The sequence below is a fragment of the Engystomops pustulosus genome, chromosome 1, assembly GCF_040894005.1.
Source record: "Engystomops pustulosus chromosome 1, aEngPut4.maternal, whole genome shotgun sequence".
Lineage (NCBI taxonomy): Eukaryota > Metazoa > Chordata > Amphibia > Anura > Leptodactylidae > Engystomops > Engystomops pustulosus.
The window spans coordinates 35,891,305-35,908,728 of record NC_092411.1 but is presented as its reverse complement, the minus strand read 5'-3'; the positions used below and the strand labels follow the sequence as shown (position 1 = coordinate 35,908,728).

Below are 17,424 nucleotides of genomic sequence, written 5' to 3'. Positions count from 1 at the left end.
AAAATACTATTTTTCGGACTATAAGGCGCACAAAAAATCCTTTCATTTTCTTAGAAATCAAAGGTGCGCCTTATAGTCCAGTGCGCCTTATATATGAACCGTACTTACAGACAACAGCTGCCTTGAGCTGTGCACAGGTCTGCCACCTGCTGGTCAATCATCCTTATAATCAGGTGCGCCTTATATATGAATCTAGGCGTTTTAGCAGGCATTTATTGATGGTGCACCTTATAGTCCGAAAAATACGGTAGATGCAACATATTATGAGCAGAGTACGCCAGATTATTGAGGTCCAGTGCAAGGTCTTCAACAATCGGGCACTCCCTGCACACTTCGATGGCATGGAGTGCGCCACAATTATGTCGGACTTACCGACATAAATGTGGTGCACTGTGTGAATGCGCACCAGAACGCCCCTTTGGGTGCAGGGTATTGTGTTGCGGTGGACACAGTGCGGCCACAACACGATACTGGCGCACAAGCTTCATAAAAGCATGTGCAAGCAGTTTGCACATGTATTTATATGTAGCGACAGACTAATAAATCTGGGCCATTGAATTAAAATACATTTTTATACATGAGATTACACAATGGAATTTCTTTCCTCAATTTTTCTCATAAAGCCAATAAAACTTTAATTTAAAGATTTTGGTCAAGTTTTGAGATTGAGTTAACAAAAACAACAATTTACGGCACAGTATCCTTCTAGCGTAATATGGAAGCATTAGGGACACTTACAGTAATCTTATCCAGGAGCTTGGCCATGTGTTTGATGATCTCGCTGTGCTGACTCGGCTGAGTTTGCAGCAGGTTTTTGATGACCACCACACTTTCTGCAACTACAACATCTAAAAAAAAAGCAGAAAGTGGGATAAAAGGAGTTAATACAAGAAGCAAATCCCATAATAAAGTGATACACAGTCATTCCTAGTGTACAATAAATCCCTACACAAGCGCCAGCATATGATGAATCCCCCCCACCCATGTCTTCCGTTATGTCCAGTTTATTCCCGTTTATCTATCATCCATTTTTAACAGTGGTAAATAAAAGAAAATGCTGACGTTAGTGTGAACTGAGCCGTAACTGCATAAAGTCAGTACCTAAAAATCTGAAAACATGTTACATGGTAATGACATGTATGGGGGCAATCATACAGAGGTCATACCAGTAAAAGATAATCCATCATCTTCACATATCAAGCTGTTCCATGAATAGATTAGAGAAGCCGAGCACAAGGTACAATGTGAGCAGATTGCCGAGCTGTATATTCATGGTATTCTACTGTCACCTGCTGGAGGGACACACAACGCCAGCACCATCATTTACTAGTTTTATAACATGAAAAAGTGGGGAAAATTCTGAGATAAAATTTTCCAAAAATGGGATTTTCTTAATTCTTAAAGGCAGTTTCTATTGCCAGGTTCCAGTTAACCCACGCCAACAAAAATGTGCACCCCCGAAAAAAAAACAAAAAAACACAAACACATTTGCTATGCTGGTGTTGTGTGTGTACGTGCAGTGTGGGGGTACTTTGTTTTAGTACGCTATACATTATATGACTTTGCATTACTCAAAGGTAGATGTAATGAGAAAACTCATGTCTGTCTAACTATTCAAAAATGTTGTCAAAGGAGACAGGCCTATATTAGGATCTAATAATAATAATAATAACTTTATTTATATAGAGCACACAGACCCTGTCCTCATGGGGCTCACCATCTAATCAAACTACAGTATGTTTTGGGAGGAAACCTGCAGGGCCCGGAGAAAACCAATGCAAACACGGATAGAACACACAAACTCTTTGCAGATGTTGACCCTGGGACATGAACCCAGGTCCCCAGCGCTGCAAGGCTGCAATGCTAAACACAAAAATGTTAAGGAGCCGTGAGATCATCTGACTTGCATACAAATTCAACAAACCTAAAGAAGCTATCCTGTACGTAACCCAGGGAATGCCTGTATTTAATTTTTTTCTTTGCTCTTACAATTCAAAATGATTCACTAATTAATGTTATCAGACACAGTATTCAACATATAATCTATCAGCGCAGCCGTCTTTGCTATGAATTCATATACAAAAATGATGATTTTTCAGTAAAATAAAGTATTTCCCATTGTCAGGATGCAGTGTGGAGCAGAGCTGTAACTAAATAAGATTTCCCTGGCACCAGTGCCCCCTACAGGCAGCTTTAGACAATCAATTAGCAGGTAAATTAATAAGGTTAAAGAAATGTTTGAAACCCATCAAGGTTATAACCAGCGCTTAATGGGAACCTGTGTGCCCAGTGTTATACAAGATAGGACAAGAATGTATTCGAATCATACAATGATACGAGAGTTTAAGGATCCCGAAAAATCCAACATCGACCATCGTTCTTAACCTGCTACAAGTATGTACAATGTAAATCAATTCACAATACAAGTTCAGAGATTTCTATGGAATAAACATTCTCATTCCTCTGTTCATTCTCATGCAAATGTATGAATAACTATTCTGCTTGTTAATATAGTAATCCCTACCTGCTGATAACAAGTGGAAAGATGTATTGATGCAATATACAGGCAAAGGGTAAGGAGACGATAATGTATTTATACATTTCCAACAGTATGTGTTGTACCTTACGCAATGTAAAATTTAAAGGAATTCTTCCGGATTAGAGATGAGTGTACGGCTGCTCAGCCCGGTCAGAACAGCCAATCCGGCGAATTGACGTCTCTAGCACCTTGCCACTCATAGCCATGGCTAGATGCTAGAGGAGTCAATTTGATGGTTTGGCTGATCAGGCGTCAATCCGTCCGGGTCACGCAGATGAACCTGAACGATAATGGGGCACATTTACTTACCCGGTCCTGTCGCGATACCCGAGGATGAAGTCCTGCACGATTCACTAAGATCGTGCGCCCGATATCCTGCATGTGTCGCTTCCCTGCTGAGGTCCGCCAGAGTGCACCTTCTTCTTCCTGGTGCATGTAAGTGCTTTGTCTTGCGACACAATTTGAATTTTAAATCCCGCGCTCAGTCCGAATCAGTTGGGTTGTCCAACGGCCACGCCCCCGATTTGTGTCGCATGATAGTCGGCACGATTGCGCAAAAATCCGATCGCGTGCGCCCAAAACCCCTGTTAAACGTGGCACACATCGGAAATAGTCAGGAAACCCGGCGGAAATACGGTATGCGGATCCCTTAGTACACGTGCCCCAATATCTGGTTTGTTCATCTCTAATCCTGAAGAATTCCTTTAAAATTTACATATACTGTGAAAAGTGTGAAAAGCAAACCCAGTGGCTACACTTCTTCACTCCAAAATAGGGGAGTAAAATTTTGAAACGTAGAAGAAGTAAAAGGCAAATGGAAGTTGTCATACAACATGTAAATGAGGGAAAAGATGGATTATCTTACCGTCCCTGTTAGACAATAGGTACACGAGGCCATTAAGACAGGTGTCAGTCACGGCGGTTATATTGGTGGCGCATCTTCCTATCGCCTGGATTGTGGCCGCAGCAAACTGCTTGTCCTGGCTTTTTACATAGGTCTAAAAATAAACAGATTTATGCAACGTTACAAGAGGACTTTAAAATTGCATTACAGACTTGGGCAGCTCAGTGACAAGTGAATTCTCACAGTAATGAAGTATCAATCTGCCCTATTCATTCCCTTTTCTACAATTTCATTTCACAGAGCTGCAGTGTGAGAATCCACGCCACCATGGGCATCCCTGGGGACCCCCCGGTCGCTGAAAGATTTACTTTTCACGTCCTTTGCCGAGGCCGACATTGACAGAACTGAACAGAACTTGAATAGGGTTTAATTCTACGACAAAAAACAACAAGGGACGGGAAAAACCAAAAAGAATACACAGAGAATACAAAGTATATCGTTACTACAAGTATCTGACTAATCATGCCGACTCAAGAAAACATAGGAAATAAGTATCTACAAACATCATCCACATTTATAAGGAATTCCAGGAATTGCATTGACGGCAAGTGGGCATGGAGTGGGCGTGAACATGGCAGTGTTGGGCCTGGGAAGGGCCCACCTCATGTGCCAGCCTAAGATTAAAGGGAAATTCTCATTTGAGCCTTGACAGTCTTTTTCCAGAAATGTATCCATGTTGTTCCTTAGAAACAAGGTTGTTGTCCGTGGATACGACCACATCTACTGGAGTGCCTGAACAAGAGACAAATGGTTTTTGCATATGAAATTTCTGGAAGTTACTGCATGTCCAAGAGCCCTCCTATGGTAATGAATGCTGAATTCAGGAGATTAGACAGGAAACAATAGTGCATGTGTGGCCAGAGTGTGGGGTGGTTGTAACCAAAGACAATAGTTTCCAAGGGACAGTAATGGAAATTATCTTCACACAAGGACTTTTTTCTTTTAATCGAATTGAAGAAATATGTATATGTATGGCCAATGATTCAAATCAAATGTGAATGCCTAGTTTGGAATCCCCTTTAAGTCAATAAGACGAGTGGTAAGGGGTTATCCAAAATTCCTGTCTGGGGAGCGGTAAAAAAAAAAAAAAAAACCACAAAACAAAGTGCATTTACCCTGCTCCAGCTCCTGTGTCATGACAGTACTTCTGGTCTTTGGCACCTGCAACTGAGCAGCAGTAATGGTCTCCTTGAAACATGCGACGTCACTAGCTCTGAGGCCACAAGTGACGTATCCTGGTCTGAGTAGGCCACAGACTGGATGAAGTGGATCCTATGACCCCCCCCAGCATTTCTGTCTGGGTTGCAAGCGCTGAAGACAGGCGCAGTCTCGAACTTGGATCCAGAGAAGAGCCAATACACGGTGATTTTTATATTTGCCACCACAACCCCTTTAACCCCTGAATGAAGGGTGGTCTCAACAAAACCAAACCTTTACAATAGGATATGCAGATTATTTACTGATGTCACTAGGGAAGCAAATATCTGTAATATTACATGGTGGTCAATCATAAAACTGATCATCCATGTAAGATGGACAGCAGCTACGGCTGTCCGAGGTAAGGTAACCCCCATCATGGTGACCATATCGGATCCCCTAGTAGGCTATATAGATAGCAGTCTGTGTTGCGTGAAAGGAGGTGATTGGCTTACCGCACTATTAGACCATCTTGTATATGCCCAAATTGAGAAAGGTCTGATTTTTAGACTTAATAAAAGCAACAATTATTACATTGAAGGGTCTTTACCAAGTTTGGTATAACCACCTGATCAGTGGGGGTCCAACTGCTGAGACCCTACATGGATCACAAGAACAGGCGTCCTGCTCTGACTAATTGATACATTCTGATACTCCTTTCAATACTATCTTCTATCTCTCATAGACAGTAAATGGGCGTCCCATAGATAGCGGAGTGTTATGCTATTCCGATGCTTCCATAGTACTGAATGGAGCGGCTGGACAAATGGGACCCCTTGTTAGAGGTCAGTTCTCATGATCGGTGTGGCTCCCAGCTGTTAGACCCCCAATCGATTAGACTACAAAATAAACCCAACAATAAAATAAACCTCTTTAACAGTATCCAGTGTTAGAAAACACATATCAATGTGATTTTACAACACGCTATACTATCATGGCAGAATTTATTCTTCTATACAATCAAGACTCAAAGCAGACAAAAAGAAAAATCTACTGAACCCATAAAGCCTCATCAAGCCGGTTATCGATAGTCTGGTGTCCAGCGCCTTCTACTTACCAGTCCGATAATAGACCATTGTCTCTATGTAAGGACACACTGGTGAAATATTCCTATAAGCAAGTTCATTACAACCCAATTTCAGCTCTCAAAGGTGTCTTCATCAAGACAAAAAAGATACAAAGAGAGGTGCCCAGCGAGAGGTAACATATCATTTCCTAAATGTGCCTGTAGAAATATGAAGTATTTTAATATTTCACCAGTGTGCACTTACACAGACAATGGAGCCTGTACATTGCCCATCAGATGAGCGCAGGACACAGCTGGAGGGGAAAGAGGATTATTAGTCCGGAATCCCAATTAGACCTATGGCCGGCAGAACTAATGTGATGACTAGGCCGGGGCAGACGCTTATCACACACACCCCGGGGTTATGGTCATTGCTTTCATGTCGAGGAATTATACATTACATTATAAATATAGTCATTACTGTACAGTTAAAAAGGAGACGTCATCTCTCCTTATACATCAGATTTGGCAATTATGGTTATTTCCGATGATATAACCATTTTGGGAGCATCTTTTCTTGTGTTGTATCACATTGGGTGTTTCAATGTCTCTTAACTATGGGTCACTTTTTAGTTCTAATCATAATTGTTATTCTTCTTGGAATATTTTTAATAGAGGGGGGGATCACACTGTAGATGTCTAATATACACAAGAATGGCTAAATCATGAGAAATACAAGTATTTTGAAAAGCAGACGTGTAAGGAGAAGGGATAAATCCTCCTTAAAGGGGTTGTTTCAAGTTCGGAAGCTATTCTCAAATCACAGGATAGGAGATATCAAGCCGATTATTGAGGGTCCGACTACAGGCACCTCCAATGATCACAAGAATGGGAGGTCCCATCCTGAGTAATGGGTGGAGGGGCGAGGTGAGTGTGCATCCTGACACACAATTCAATAGTATAAATGGACCTCGGCCCAGCTTGTTATGTACAGTATGGAGGGATGTGTAGAGATGGCGGTTGGGTGAACAAGTGTTTGGCCAATAGATTTGTTGCGTTTATGGCCAGCCATGGGGAGTTTTATAGGTTCCCTACAATAAGCAGGTCATCCTTGGGACATAAGCTATGACACAATAGTGGACAGTTATTTATTTTCTGCAGCTGTGACGTTTTCTGTCTCTTCTTTGCATACTAGGAACCAGTAAAGAAAAAATCAGGACAAAAAAACAAAAACTCTAAACAGACCTGGAATTCACGGAGCAGAGTTGAGACATTGGCCTCATTCGCCAGGTTCGTCATTATTTCCAGCTGAAAAGTAAGAGGATAATAGAATAACTAGTTTATTACATGCTAAATTTTACATCTCTACACATCGAATAAGAGGAAAAGGATCTTGGTTTCAAATAAGATGGCGGCAAATGCAGAGCCCGAGATACTACGCCGATATATATCCGGTCAAAATCTATGTAGTCTTTTAGACAGGATTAGGTCCTGCCAAATGGCGCGTCCCTAGTGGAGGGTCTAAGAGTTCACATGACACCGGCCTCCAGACCTGAGCAATGTATAACATAGTATATACCCTACTGCAAGATTTACCATTAACGCACCTTTTTTGTAATTATGGATATGTCTAAAGTAAATTCTTTACTAATCATCTAATAGTTCCATTAGAATTGGGGTTAAAACTGTTATAAGTTGGTGCACCCCTGTTTCTTGTTTCCGAAAATTTTACAGCACTCCCAACACAAAATGAAACATGATCTCAATCCACAGTTACTCTTTGAAGTATATTAACCCCATAATGTCATCACTATAAAAAGCAACTTTGGTTGTTGAATTTGGTTGAACATAACATTTTATTTTTTTGTGAGGTTTTATTTTTTCCTTTCGGGACAAGTTGTACATTTTTATAAGCCATTTTTTAAAGAAAATCTATGTAGAATTAAATGTATTTCATGGGTTTGGACCCTGTAACCATATATAATACATACTGCATGAAGATGGAAGATTTGGGGATAACATCTCGCTCACTCTTACCTTTAATGTTTTGATCATAGTCGGATCAGTTGATCGAACATAGAAGCTTTTTAAAAATGGCTCAAACAAACCCTAGGTAAAAAAAATGACATAAGCAATGTATTATTAGCTTCTCTACAATGACACCTCCTGTACCCACATCAGAAGCTGCATTACCTTCCTCTGTATGGACATTGTCGCAATGTTCTGCAGGACAATGTACTGCACCTCCCTAACAAAAGAGAAAGGAATAAGATAAAGATGCATATAATATGAAGTCAAGAAGCAAAACAAAAATCTAGAATTTTCAGGGGATTTAAGGTTTTTTTTCGATATCATTAACATACACAATGATAAGTCAGGCACCATGATTATGGTAATCTTCTTATATTTGTAATCCATGGCCTCCTTCCTTTTAAAATCAACTTATCATGCAAATGAGTCTGAAGGACTCCTGAGGGCGATAGCACAGCCCCTCCGTGCTGCAGATTCACAGGCTGTTACACTGTCTCCTCCTCCCCTTTGCACTTCCCCACCCTCCCTCTAGCCCACCGTACAAACTGCAGTATTGTACAGTGTCAGCTCTGCTGCATATCGGAGAAACAACAACTATAATGCACAGAGTTCAGTCCCCAGAGTGATAAGTCCGTGTAATGGCTCTTTTCACTTCCATGATCATGGACATCGTGAATCCAGCCTAAGTACACGTCATTCATATTGAAATCTCAGAAATCTCCCCTTGAAGAACAATCCCAGGTAGCCCAACCTGCCTCTTCATTCAATAGCTAAGACGGGGAACCTGTTCTCGTTATAGTGAGGGGTCCCAGAGGTAAAACCTCCACCCATAAGATTGCTATCCCCTATCCTATGGAATGGGAATATCAAAATTTTGTCCACCCCTTTTAGTTGACACTGTTATTAAAAGTTTGGTTCCTGCAAATAGAAAAGGTGAGAGACATGCACACAAATAATGGAAATAAAGAAAACTTAGATATCATTCATCATACCTGTGACTGCGGAGTAGACGGACCAGGGATTTGGCAATCGTAATGGTTTCAGATTTTGGGGCCAGGTGCCAGTATAGCTGTGCTACCGCCACAACCACCTATTGAAATAGTTAGATAACATCAGAAGGATACAAAGGGAGCCAATCCAGCATATTAACGCCCCTTGAAACTAGTCATAACTTTGATTGGCCAGGGGTGACCCCTTGGCCATTCACAGCCTTGGCTAGCAGCTATGGGCATTAAAGAGGTTGTCCGGCGCCCTCCGGGCGTCCCTCGCTACTATCACTCCGGTCCATGCCATGCTGGATTCAGCTTCCTGGTGGACTGGACACCCATCCATCCCGTATATACAATGCCTCGAATAGGGACAGGTGGGCGTGGTTGGCCACGGACGGCCGGAAGCCGAATCCTGCGGCGTTTCGCGGCCATGTTTGCCGGAGGCCGCTGGCAGGCAAGTACATCTATTTTTTTAAGCAGTCCGCTCCCGGCCACCTTTTGTTTTTTTTAATAATCTCGGACAACCCCTTTAATTTGTTAGAAAAATTATAGAAGAAGTTTGCAAAGAACCAAATAGCGATTACTATATCTTACCGCAGCGTTTCTGCTCTGCAGCAGGGGCTTGGTGTTTCTTAACAGTAGTCGGTGGTCTGGATCCATTGAATACGGCTTCTTCTGGTCGGCCGGCTTCTCATTTTCTTCATCCGATTCATAAAAGTTGTTTTCAGTTCCATCCTCAGTTTCATCCTACATAAGAATAACAAATAATAATCATGTGGGAAATTTTAAATAATTGTTATTTTTTTATCACTTACGATTTTACTTTGAGCAGAGGGCAACAACAATCCTGGCATAAAGTATCTATAGGAGTCGGCGCAGTGGAGAGACTCAGCACATGGACCCCCCACAATCCACATTATGCGTCTTACAAATTGTGGCATCTGACACAACTGCACTAGATTATGTGACATTTTCCTTAATCCAGATGTATCATGTCAATCCAGACGTGGTAGACAGGTTTATGAATTTTGACTTTTCATCAAGTGGCAAATTTATCCAAAAAATTGGAAAAAAACTCCTGCCCAATAATAATTCTGTCCCAAAGAATTCAGGAAAAAAAAAGTAGTATATGAAAACTAAGGAAAGTTTTAACGACTTCACTTTTTTTTTTTTTTTTTTACGGAACTTGTTCAAAGCTTAACCTAGAGGTACATGAATGTTGTTTTGTCTTTGTGATATCTGTTAAATCAGCAGACAGCGCGGCCTTTAGGGATAGAACTTCAATATAAAAGTGATCCCTCTTTACAAAATCATCAACTGTTAGGGGGGTCCTGGACAAAATTTGCAAGAACCTTGCAGCAAACCTTGCATAATGCTAATTTATTAATCATTCTTTGGGAAACTGGTATAAAGAACTGGAGTCACTGGGGTAAAGGAGGAGTTAAAACTTAACACATTAGAAATCAGCATCACCCAAAACACGATTTATGCTTCTTTCACACAAATGTTTGCTACGATTGGCTGGAGGGCCCTGGCCGCACGTATGGGAAGAGATAGAGCATGCTCTATATTTTTGCCGGCGATGGTACAGACCACATTTGTGCTCACCATACCAAGAGGCCTTAATATAAGCAGATTTCAAGAGATTTTCCACATGGAAATCCATGCTGCATGGCACAAGATGGATATTAGCCTAGATTGACATCTTGTACTCCTCTTCCTCTGTAAGGAATATGTCTGGAGTATTCCCGATGTAATCCTGGAGTAATCCACATTTTTGAGGATGGGGGAGAAGTGAACATTGGCAGGAGGCATTGGTTTCAGGTGTCTCCCGAGTGATGTAGCTGTACTGACATGGACATCCCCGGGAAAATACATAATAATCTTTATTTATATAGCACCACCTATTTCCATAACCCTTAACAAATTATAGGGGACATATACAAATGTAGTATTACATTACTGAGTACAAAGAGTCATATGGAACAATAGGAGTGAGGGCCCTGATCACAAGAGCTTACAGTCTATGAGGTGGAGGGGGTGACACAAGAGCTTACAGTCTATGAGGATGAGGGGGTGACACAAGAGCTTACAGTCTATGAGGATGAGGGGTGACACAAGAGCTTACAGTCTATGAGGATGAGGGGGTGACACAAGAGCTTACAGTCTATGAGGATGAGGGGATAACACAAGAGCTTACAGTCTATGAGGATGAGGGGATAACAAGAGCTTACTGTCTATGAGGATGAGGGGGTGACACAAGGGCTTACAGTCTATGAGGATGAGGGGGTGACACAAGGGCTTACAGTCTATGAGGATGAGGGGGTGACACAAGGGCTTACAGTCTATGAGGATGAGGGGATAACACAAGAGCTTACAGTCTATGAGGATGAGGGGATAACACAAGAGCTTACAGTCTATGAGGATGAGGGGGTGACACAAGAGCTTACAGTCTATGAGGATGAGGGGGTGACACAAGAGCTTACAGTCTATGAGGAGGAGGGGTGACACAAGAGCTTACAGTCTATGAGGATGAGGGGGTGACACAAGAGCTTACAGTCTATGAGGATGAGGGGGTGACACAAGAGCTTACAGTCTATGAGGAGGAGGGGGTGACACAAGAGCTTACAGTCTATGAGGAGGAGGGGGTGACACAAGAGCTTACAGTCTATGAGGAGGAGGGGGTGACACAAGAGTTTACAGTCTATGAGGAGGAGGGGGTGACACAAGAGCTTACAGTCTATGAGGATGAGGGGCTGACACAAGAGCTTACAGTCTATGAGGAGGAGGGGGTGACACAAGAGCTTACAGTCTATGAGGAGGAGGGGGTGACACAAGAGCTTACAGTCTATGAGGAGGAGGGGGTGACACAAGAGCTTACAGTCTATGAGGAGGAGGGGGTGACACAAGAGCTTACAGTCTATGAGGAGGAGGGGGTGACACAAGAGCTTACAGTCTATGAGGATGAGGGGCTGACACAAGAGCTAACATTCTATGAGGATGAGAGGGTGACACAAGAGCTAACAGTCTATGAGGATGAGAGGGTGACACAAGAGCTAACAGTCTATGAGGATGAGAGGGTGACACAAGAGCTTACAGTCTATGAGGAGGAGGTGGTGACACAAGAGCTTACAGTCTATGATGATGAGGGGGTGACACAAGAACTTACAGTCTATGAGGAGGACAAGAGGTATAAGAGCTTGTATAATGGTCCAGACATTATTTATAAGGGAACAGTATAAAATAATTTAATAAATAAAAATTCTTCTGTTTGAACCAGTCATCAGCCGCCATCTTATATACAGTCCAAGGAGAAAGTGACTGCAAACACACTGGTAGGTTGATTAGATTGTGAGCCCCATGGGGACAGGGATTGCTTTGGCAAGCTCTATGCAGCGCTGTGTAATCTGTGTGCCCTATAGAAATAAAGAATTATTATTATTATTATTTTTATTATTATTATTATTATTATTATTATTATTATTATTATTATTATTATTATTATTATTAAGCCTGGAGCTTGGTATATATCTGGTGTTTGGTGGATAACAGACGGGAGATAGGACATAGGATAGATAAGTAAAGGGAGAGTTATATATTTTATGCAGGTAATTAGTGTGATCGGCTAGTTTTAAAAGATGGATTTTAATAGCCCAATTTAAACTTTGGAGGGTAGTCTGAGAGTCCCGCGAAGGGCATTCCAGAGAATTGGTGCGGCTCAATTTATGGTGAGCTTCGAATTATGGAAGAGATTAATCTAATGTCACTGGCAGATCGAAGAGCACGGGTTGGGCAATAGACCGAGATGAAATAAGAGATGGGGCAGGGCAGCATTATGCAGAGCTTTGAGGTTGAGGGTTAGCAGAGGCTGGGGATGGAGGCGTTTAGTGCATACTGTGCCCTCCAGCAGGACACTATAGTAAAATCGGCTGCACTTTTTCATTTTGGATTTTAAGCAGAAAGAGGGGAAAAAGGAGGCCTCTATCTGTCAGTATAAGCGTATGGACACGTTTAGCATGTATGATGGGAGCTTTCCAAAAGTCACAATGTGAGCCAAGCCTTACAACACAAATTTTCCATCATACAGTAGTATTGTACTCAAAGAGGCCAGAAGTTGCAGATTTTTACTGCGCATAAACTGATTTCTTTTCATCTGTAAAGTCTCCTTAACCCTCCCGTTGTTGAATTCACAGCAAAGAATTTTCCCAGCATAAGCAGTGACTTGCAGATTGTGTAACGTTACAGTAACTTAACCACGTTTTACCCAAGATGATCAACTTACTGCAAACAAACATTAAAAACGTCCCTGCCTGTAAAGCCTGGCGCAATGGTGAGGGAAGCAAACGGGAGAACGCAGCCGGAGCCGATTTGTTCCTCTGATCTAAGTTTTAAAAGTAGAAAAATTCCATTAACAAAATCCGGCGGCGTTTAGTGGTAATGCAATTACTCTAATGAAACACATCACGCTTGTGCTTACCGCGCTCTGTCAGTGTTATGGGTCACGAGCCGCTGTCTTCATTGGCAGTATGCAAATTAAGTATTTCATTAATAAAAACCAAAAAAAAAAAAAAACACAAGCCTATTCTAACAGTTTAGTTGCTCCCAGAAAGAAAGATAATTGATATATCTTGTTTATCAGCGAGTATAATGCCATAAAATGTCTCAGCCGTGCAACAAATTAGGAAGAATCCAAATATTCTCCATCACTTCCCCTTAAAGTGCAGCGATCGGCTCTAATGAAGGCTGAGATCACTACAATTAAATGCATAAAGAGGTCTGTCGGGAGTGCACTTACAGGCTTACCGAACAGCAAATTCTATTAATGGGAACCTGTCAGGGCTATTGGATCACTGAGGATAACCCCATCACGCCAATGCCCTTTTTCGTGTTTCCATTTTATACTACCCTCCTTTAAAAAATCAATCACTTTTTTATATTTCAATCTTCAAAGCTCTATGTGGGCTTGTTTTCTGTGTAACAAATTGTACTTCCTAGTAATGGTATTTGATATTCCATGCTGCGTACCAGGAAGTTGGAAAAAAATTCCAAATGCTGTGAAATTGCTGAAAAAAAACGTATTTGCGCCATTTTCTTGCAGGCTATTTTTGCGGCTTTCACTGTGCGCTTCAAATGACACCAGTTTGGGTTGATGTGATCTCGGGGATATCAGTGCAAAACTACCTGTGTGTGTTTTAGAGAGTATTTATGGCCGTCTCCTGATATTCATCCAAAGAAAATATGGAATATTCTCTTGACCTGGAAAGGAAAGTCAGGTCAGACTTGGCACTGTATAGTATATCCCCCGAGGATGTCCAATAAATTGGATAAATAATGCGTGAATTAAAAAAAGAAACTTCCATGTCTGTTTTTGGTACTAAACTGCCCACATGCCCACAAACAAAACAAAAAAGTGTACATGAAGTTAACACGATAAACATTCCAAAGGTCCAGCCGAGTTCCAAAACAACTTCAAGTTTATTTCATCAAGGGATTATTTACTAAGGGCCCTGTGGCCGCACTTTGGTTGGATATTCGGACGAGTTCCGATCCAATCCGTGCCGCATTGCGTCGGGGATTATGTTGCACGCAATCGGATTTTTGTCTATGGGGGGGGGGGGGCGTCGGACAGCCCGACTGATTTGGGCAAAGCGCGGGATTTAACATTGCAAATTGTGACGCAAGACTCGCACTTACATGCACCGGGAAGAAGGAGGTGAACTCCGGCGGACCACAACGGGGAAGCGACAGATGCAGGAACTCGAGCGCACTTGAATCGCGCTGAACTTCATCCTCGTCGGACCGTCCGGATCGGGAATCGCGACAGGACCGGGTAAGTAAATTTGCCCCATCATATATCCACAGCGTGTTTCGAATGGTTTAACCGTTCTTAATCATGGTTAAACCATTTGAAAAGCGTTGGTGATTTCCTGGGATTGCACGGTGGCTGTATAATATCTTGATGAAATAATCTTGGAATGTTTATCGTGCCATGACGGCCTTCCGTGCCTGTTCTGTTTTTCAAACAAGGCTGGAGATGAGCTGGATCCTATTTCTTTATATGAAGTTAACCCCTGGCGCAAGGAGATTTAATTTATATGAAGATAAAAACCAGTCAGTCCATGGGTCTCAGTAGCAAAATATAAAATCCTTAAAAAATATTATAAATCGTCAAAAGGGATCAGAAAAAAATATACTTTTATATAATATATATAATAAAATATAATTTTATGTGCAAGGAAAGTTCTTGATATAAATGGTGAAAATTCACCCAATGGAGGCCCCCCAGAGCGACCTTCTACGTGGAGATACCTCGAGTTCATCTCAAAGTGGTATGTGTTGGAGGTTTAGGTTGTTAAATATGACCAAATATGATCACAGTCTTAATACTTGAGAATGGTTTACCTTCCTAAGACTTTCAACTTATCTAGCAGAGGATACCCACAACATCCATATCTCTTTCTCCTGATTGCTGGTGGGTCCAAGAGGGAAAATGTTTGGATATCTGGATATGTTGATGTCAAATGACATCAATACGTCAAGTATTTCTACTGTAAAACTCTGGATCCTTTGATGAACTTTTACGTTTATTTTTCATTGAGTATTGGCTCACCAAGTGGCCCCACCAACCAACCGTACAGAACCTACCAAGACTTTGATGCTTGTTATAGAGGTCAGACAATCTCCAAACTTACTAACTGCTTACAGGCAATGCCCGTCTATAATATAACAAGCATCGGTTCAGGTGTAATGATGAATTATGACTCTCAACAATACATTGCTATGGGAGACTTTGAACACCGCGCCAAAAGTATCCAATAATTGCCGGCTTTCCCATCTATATGCGCAGCATTGTGTTCCTGTATCCCCCCTCACATCCAAGTTATTCAGGAATCAACATCCCATCAATATCAATTCAGTGAGAAAACAGAAATCACATGGGATGGGAAGTCATTAGTCTGAGAGAGACCGTTGTGAAACTTGACACAAAAGGAGGAGAGCGCCGGCGGCAAGGTATATTCTGCTACAACCAAATCTGCTAACGTTCATTTGACTAATCTCTAGAATTCATTAACCTAAAAAGGTTTAATTTCCATTTTCCTGCATCAGCTCTATTTATGAAATGTTGTGCCCTATAAATACGCGGTTATTTTCCATAGTCAAGCACCCTCTTAACAAATCTTCTCATTAATATGTAAATGTAAAGTCAATCGGTCTTCTCCCTGACAGCGCTATGAATTGCTAGTGCACTGTATAATCTGCTTTGACTTGGCATCCGCTATTTATCATGAAATATGTCAGTTAGAAAAATTACGGAGAATGCGCGGCAATTGCTAAGGCTGCAATCTACTTTGTCAAAGCTTAATTGTTCCTTAAATCTTACATTTACATATAAACAGCCTAAATTCTGATCCATAATGATACAAATAAACTAAATTAAAAACCTCTTGGGCATCTCAAGAATTCGGGTTGGAAAAAATACAATAAGTGGGTGAGGGGAACGGGAAAAAATAAAAATGCAGATCTTCAACAAATTACTGAAACCCGAGGCCGTCAACGATCAGAGAAACACGTCACAATTTTGTCTGCTGCTGCAACAAAATCGCCATTCAAATGGAAGGTCCGAAAAAAATGCAGAGGACAGACGCACAGTAATCGTTGCGAATTAGCCACAACGGAATCACTGGTGGCTAATGTGCAATGATTTACAGTCACTGCAAAGTAAAATGATTTACGCTGCACATTATGAAACGTGCGCCCCTCCTCCTGCACTACGATTTGCCAAGACTTGTAAGGTTCTAGATGTTGGATAATCAACTCATCAAAGTGATAGACCACCCGATCGGTAACACTTTCAACGATAGAGGATGCCCACTATCAATCATTATTCTAACTATTCAAAAACTCCTAAAAGGGGATGTATAGGTCCCCTACTTAAGAACACCCAACTAACAGATGACCCCTAGTTACAAACAGACCTCTGGATGTTGGTAATTTACTGAACAGTTATTGCTGTTTATTGCCTAAGCTTAAAGTAATCACAGACGTCTGCAATCAAGCTTTATTATTAATCCTGGTTCTTATGAAAAAATCCAATTGTCACAGAGACCCCCAAAAAATTGGCTGGGGTTATAATTATACAGTTCCGACTTGTATACAAACTTAAGAACAAACCTACAGGACCTATCCTGTACGTAACCTGGGGCCCTGTATCTAAAATAAATACTAATTAAAACCATTTTGGCAGTTTAAAAAAAAAAAAAATCTGTTTAAATTGAATAAGTATTTTTTTTTACTTTTTGAATTCCACTTTCTGCATATAATTCTGAGGCGGGCATCGTACCTACACTATTGTTCACAATTTCAGAGTCCTAATAGCCACATTGAACGTAAGAGGGAGAAGTCTGGAGATGACCGACTATGGAAGGGTTTTCTGTCTTGGTATAAGAGTGGAAGAAGAAATCTGTGATCGCCATCTATACATTTTTTAGTATGGGAGAAAAAAAAACCATGGAAGGAATGTACGTGAACACAATATTATATTACAATATAACCATAATTGTTATTTTGCTAGTACAAAAGCATCTAAACCCTTTTGAAGCTCTCTGCAATCTCTGCTGTGAACAGCTCCTGAGCTCAGCTATTTTACAAATTCACAGGGATTTTCCTGGGCTTTTTAGGCATAAAAAAAATTAGCATTGGTTTTTTCAACTTTTCATTGCTAAAAAGTTGTACAAGACTATAACCGCCAGTGTACTGT

The 17,424-nt window shown here is 41.2% G+C and overlaps 1 protein-coding gene across 2 annotated transcripts in view; it reads right to left on the bottom strand.

The window, feature by feature from the left end:
* Positions 1–17,424, bottom strand: part of AP3B1 (adaptor related protein complex 3 subunit beta 1) — a 157,361-nt gene that overhangs the window by 93,947 nt on the left and 45,990 nt on the right. For both annotated transcript variants that reach the window (XM_072137879.1, XM_072137869.1), the window contains exons 8-14: positions 9,261–9,413; positions 8,670–8,767; positions 7,840–7,894; positions 7,684–7,755; positions 6,892–6,954; positions 3,405–3,537; positions 739–848 (exon numbers count right to left, since the gene is read on the bottom strand). In XM_072137879.1, coding sequence (XP_071993980.1) covers positions 739–848; positions 3,405–3,537; positions 6,892–6,954; positions 7,684–7,755; positions 7,840–7,894; positions 8,670–8,767; positions 9,261–9,413 — 684 coding nt within the window. The remainder of the gene's footprint in view (positions 1–738; positions 849–3,404; positions 3,538–6,891; positions 6,955–7,683; positions 7,756–7,839; positions 7,895–8,669; positions 8,768–9,260; positions 9,414–17,424) is intronic.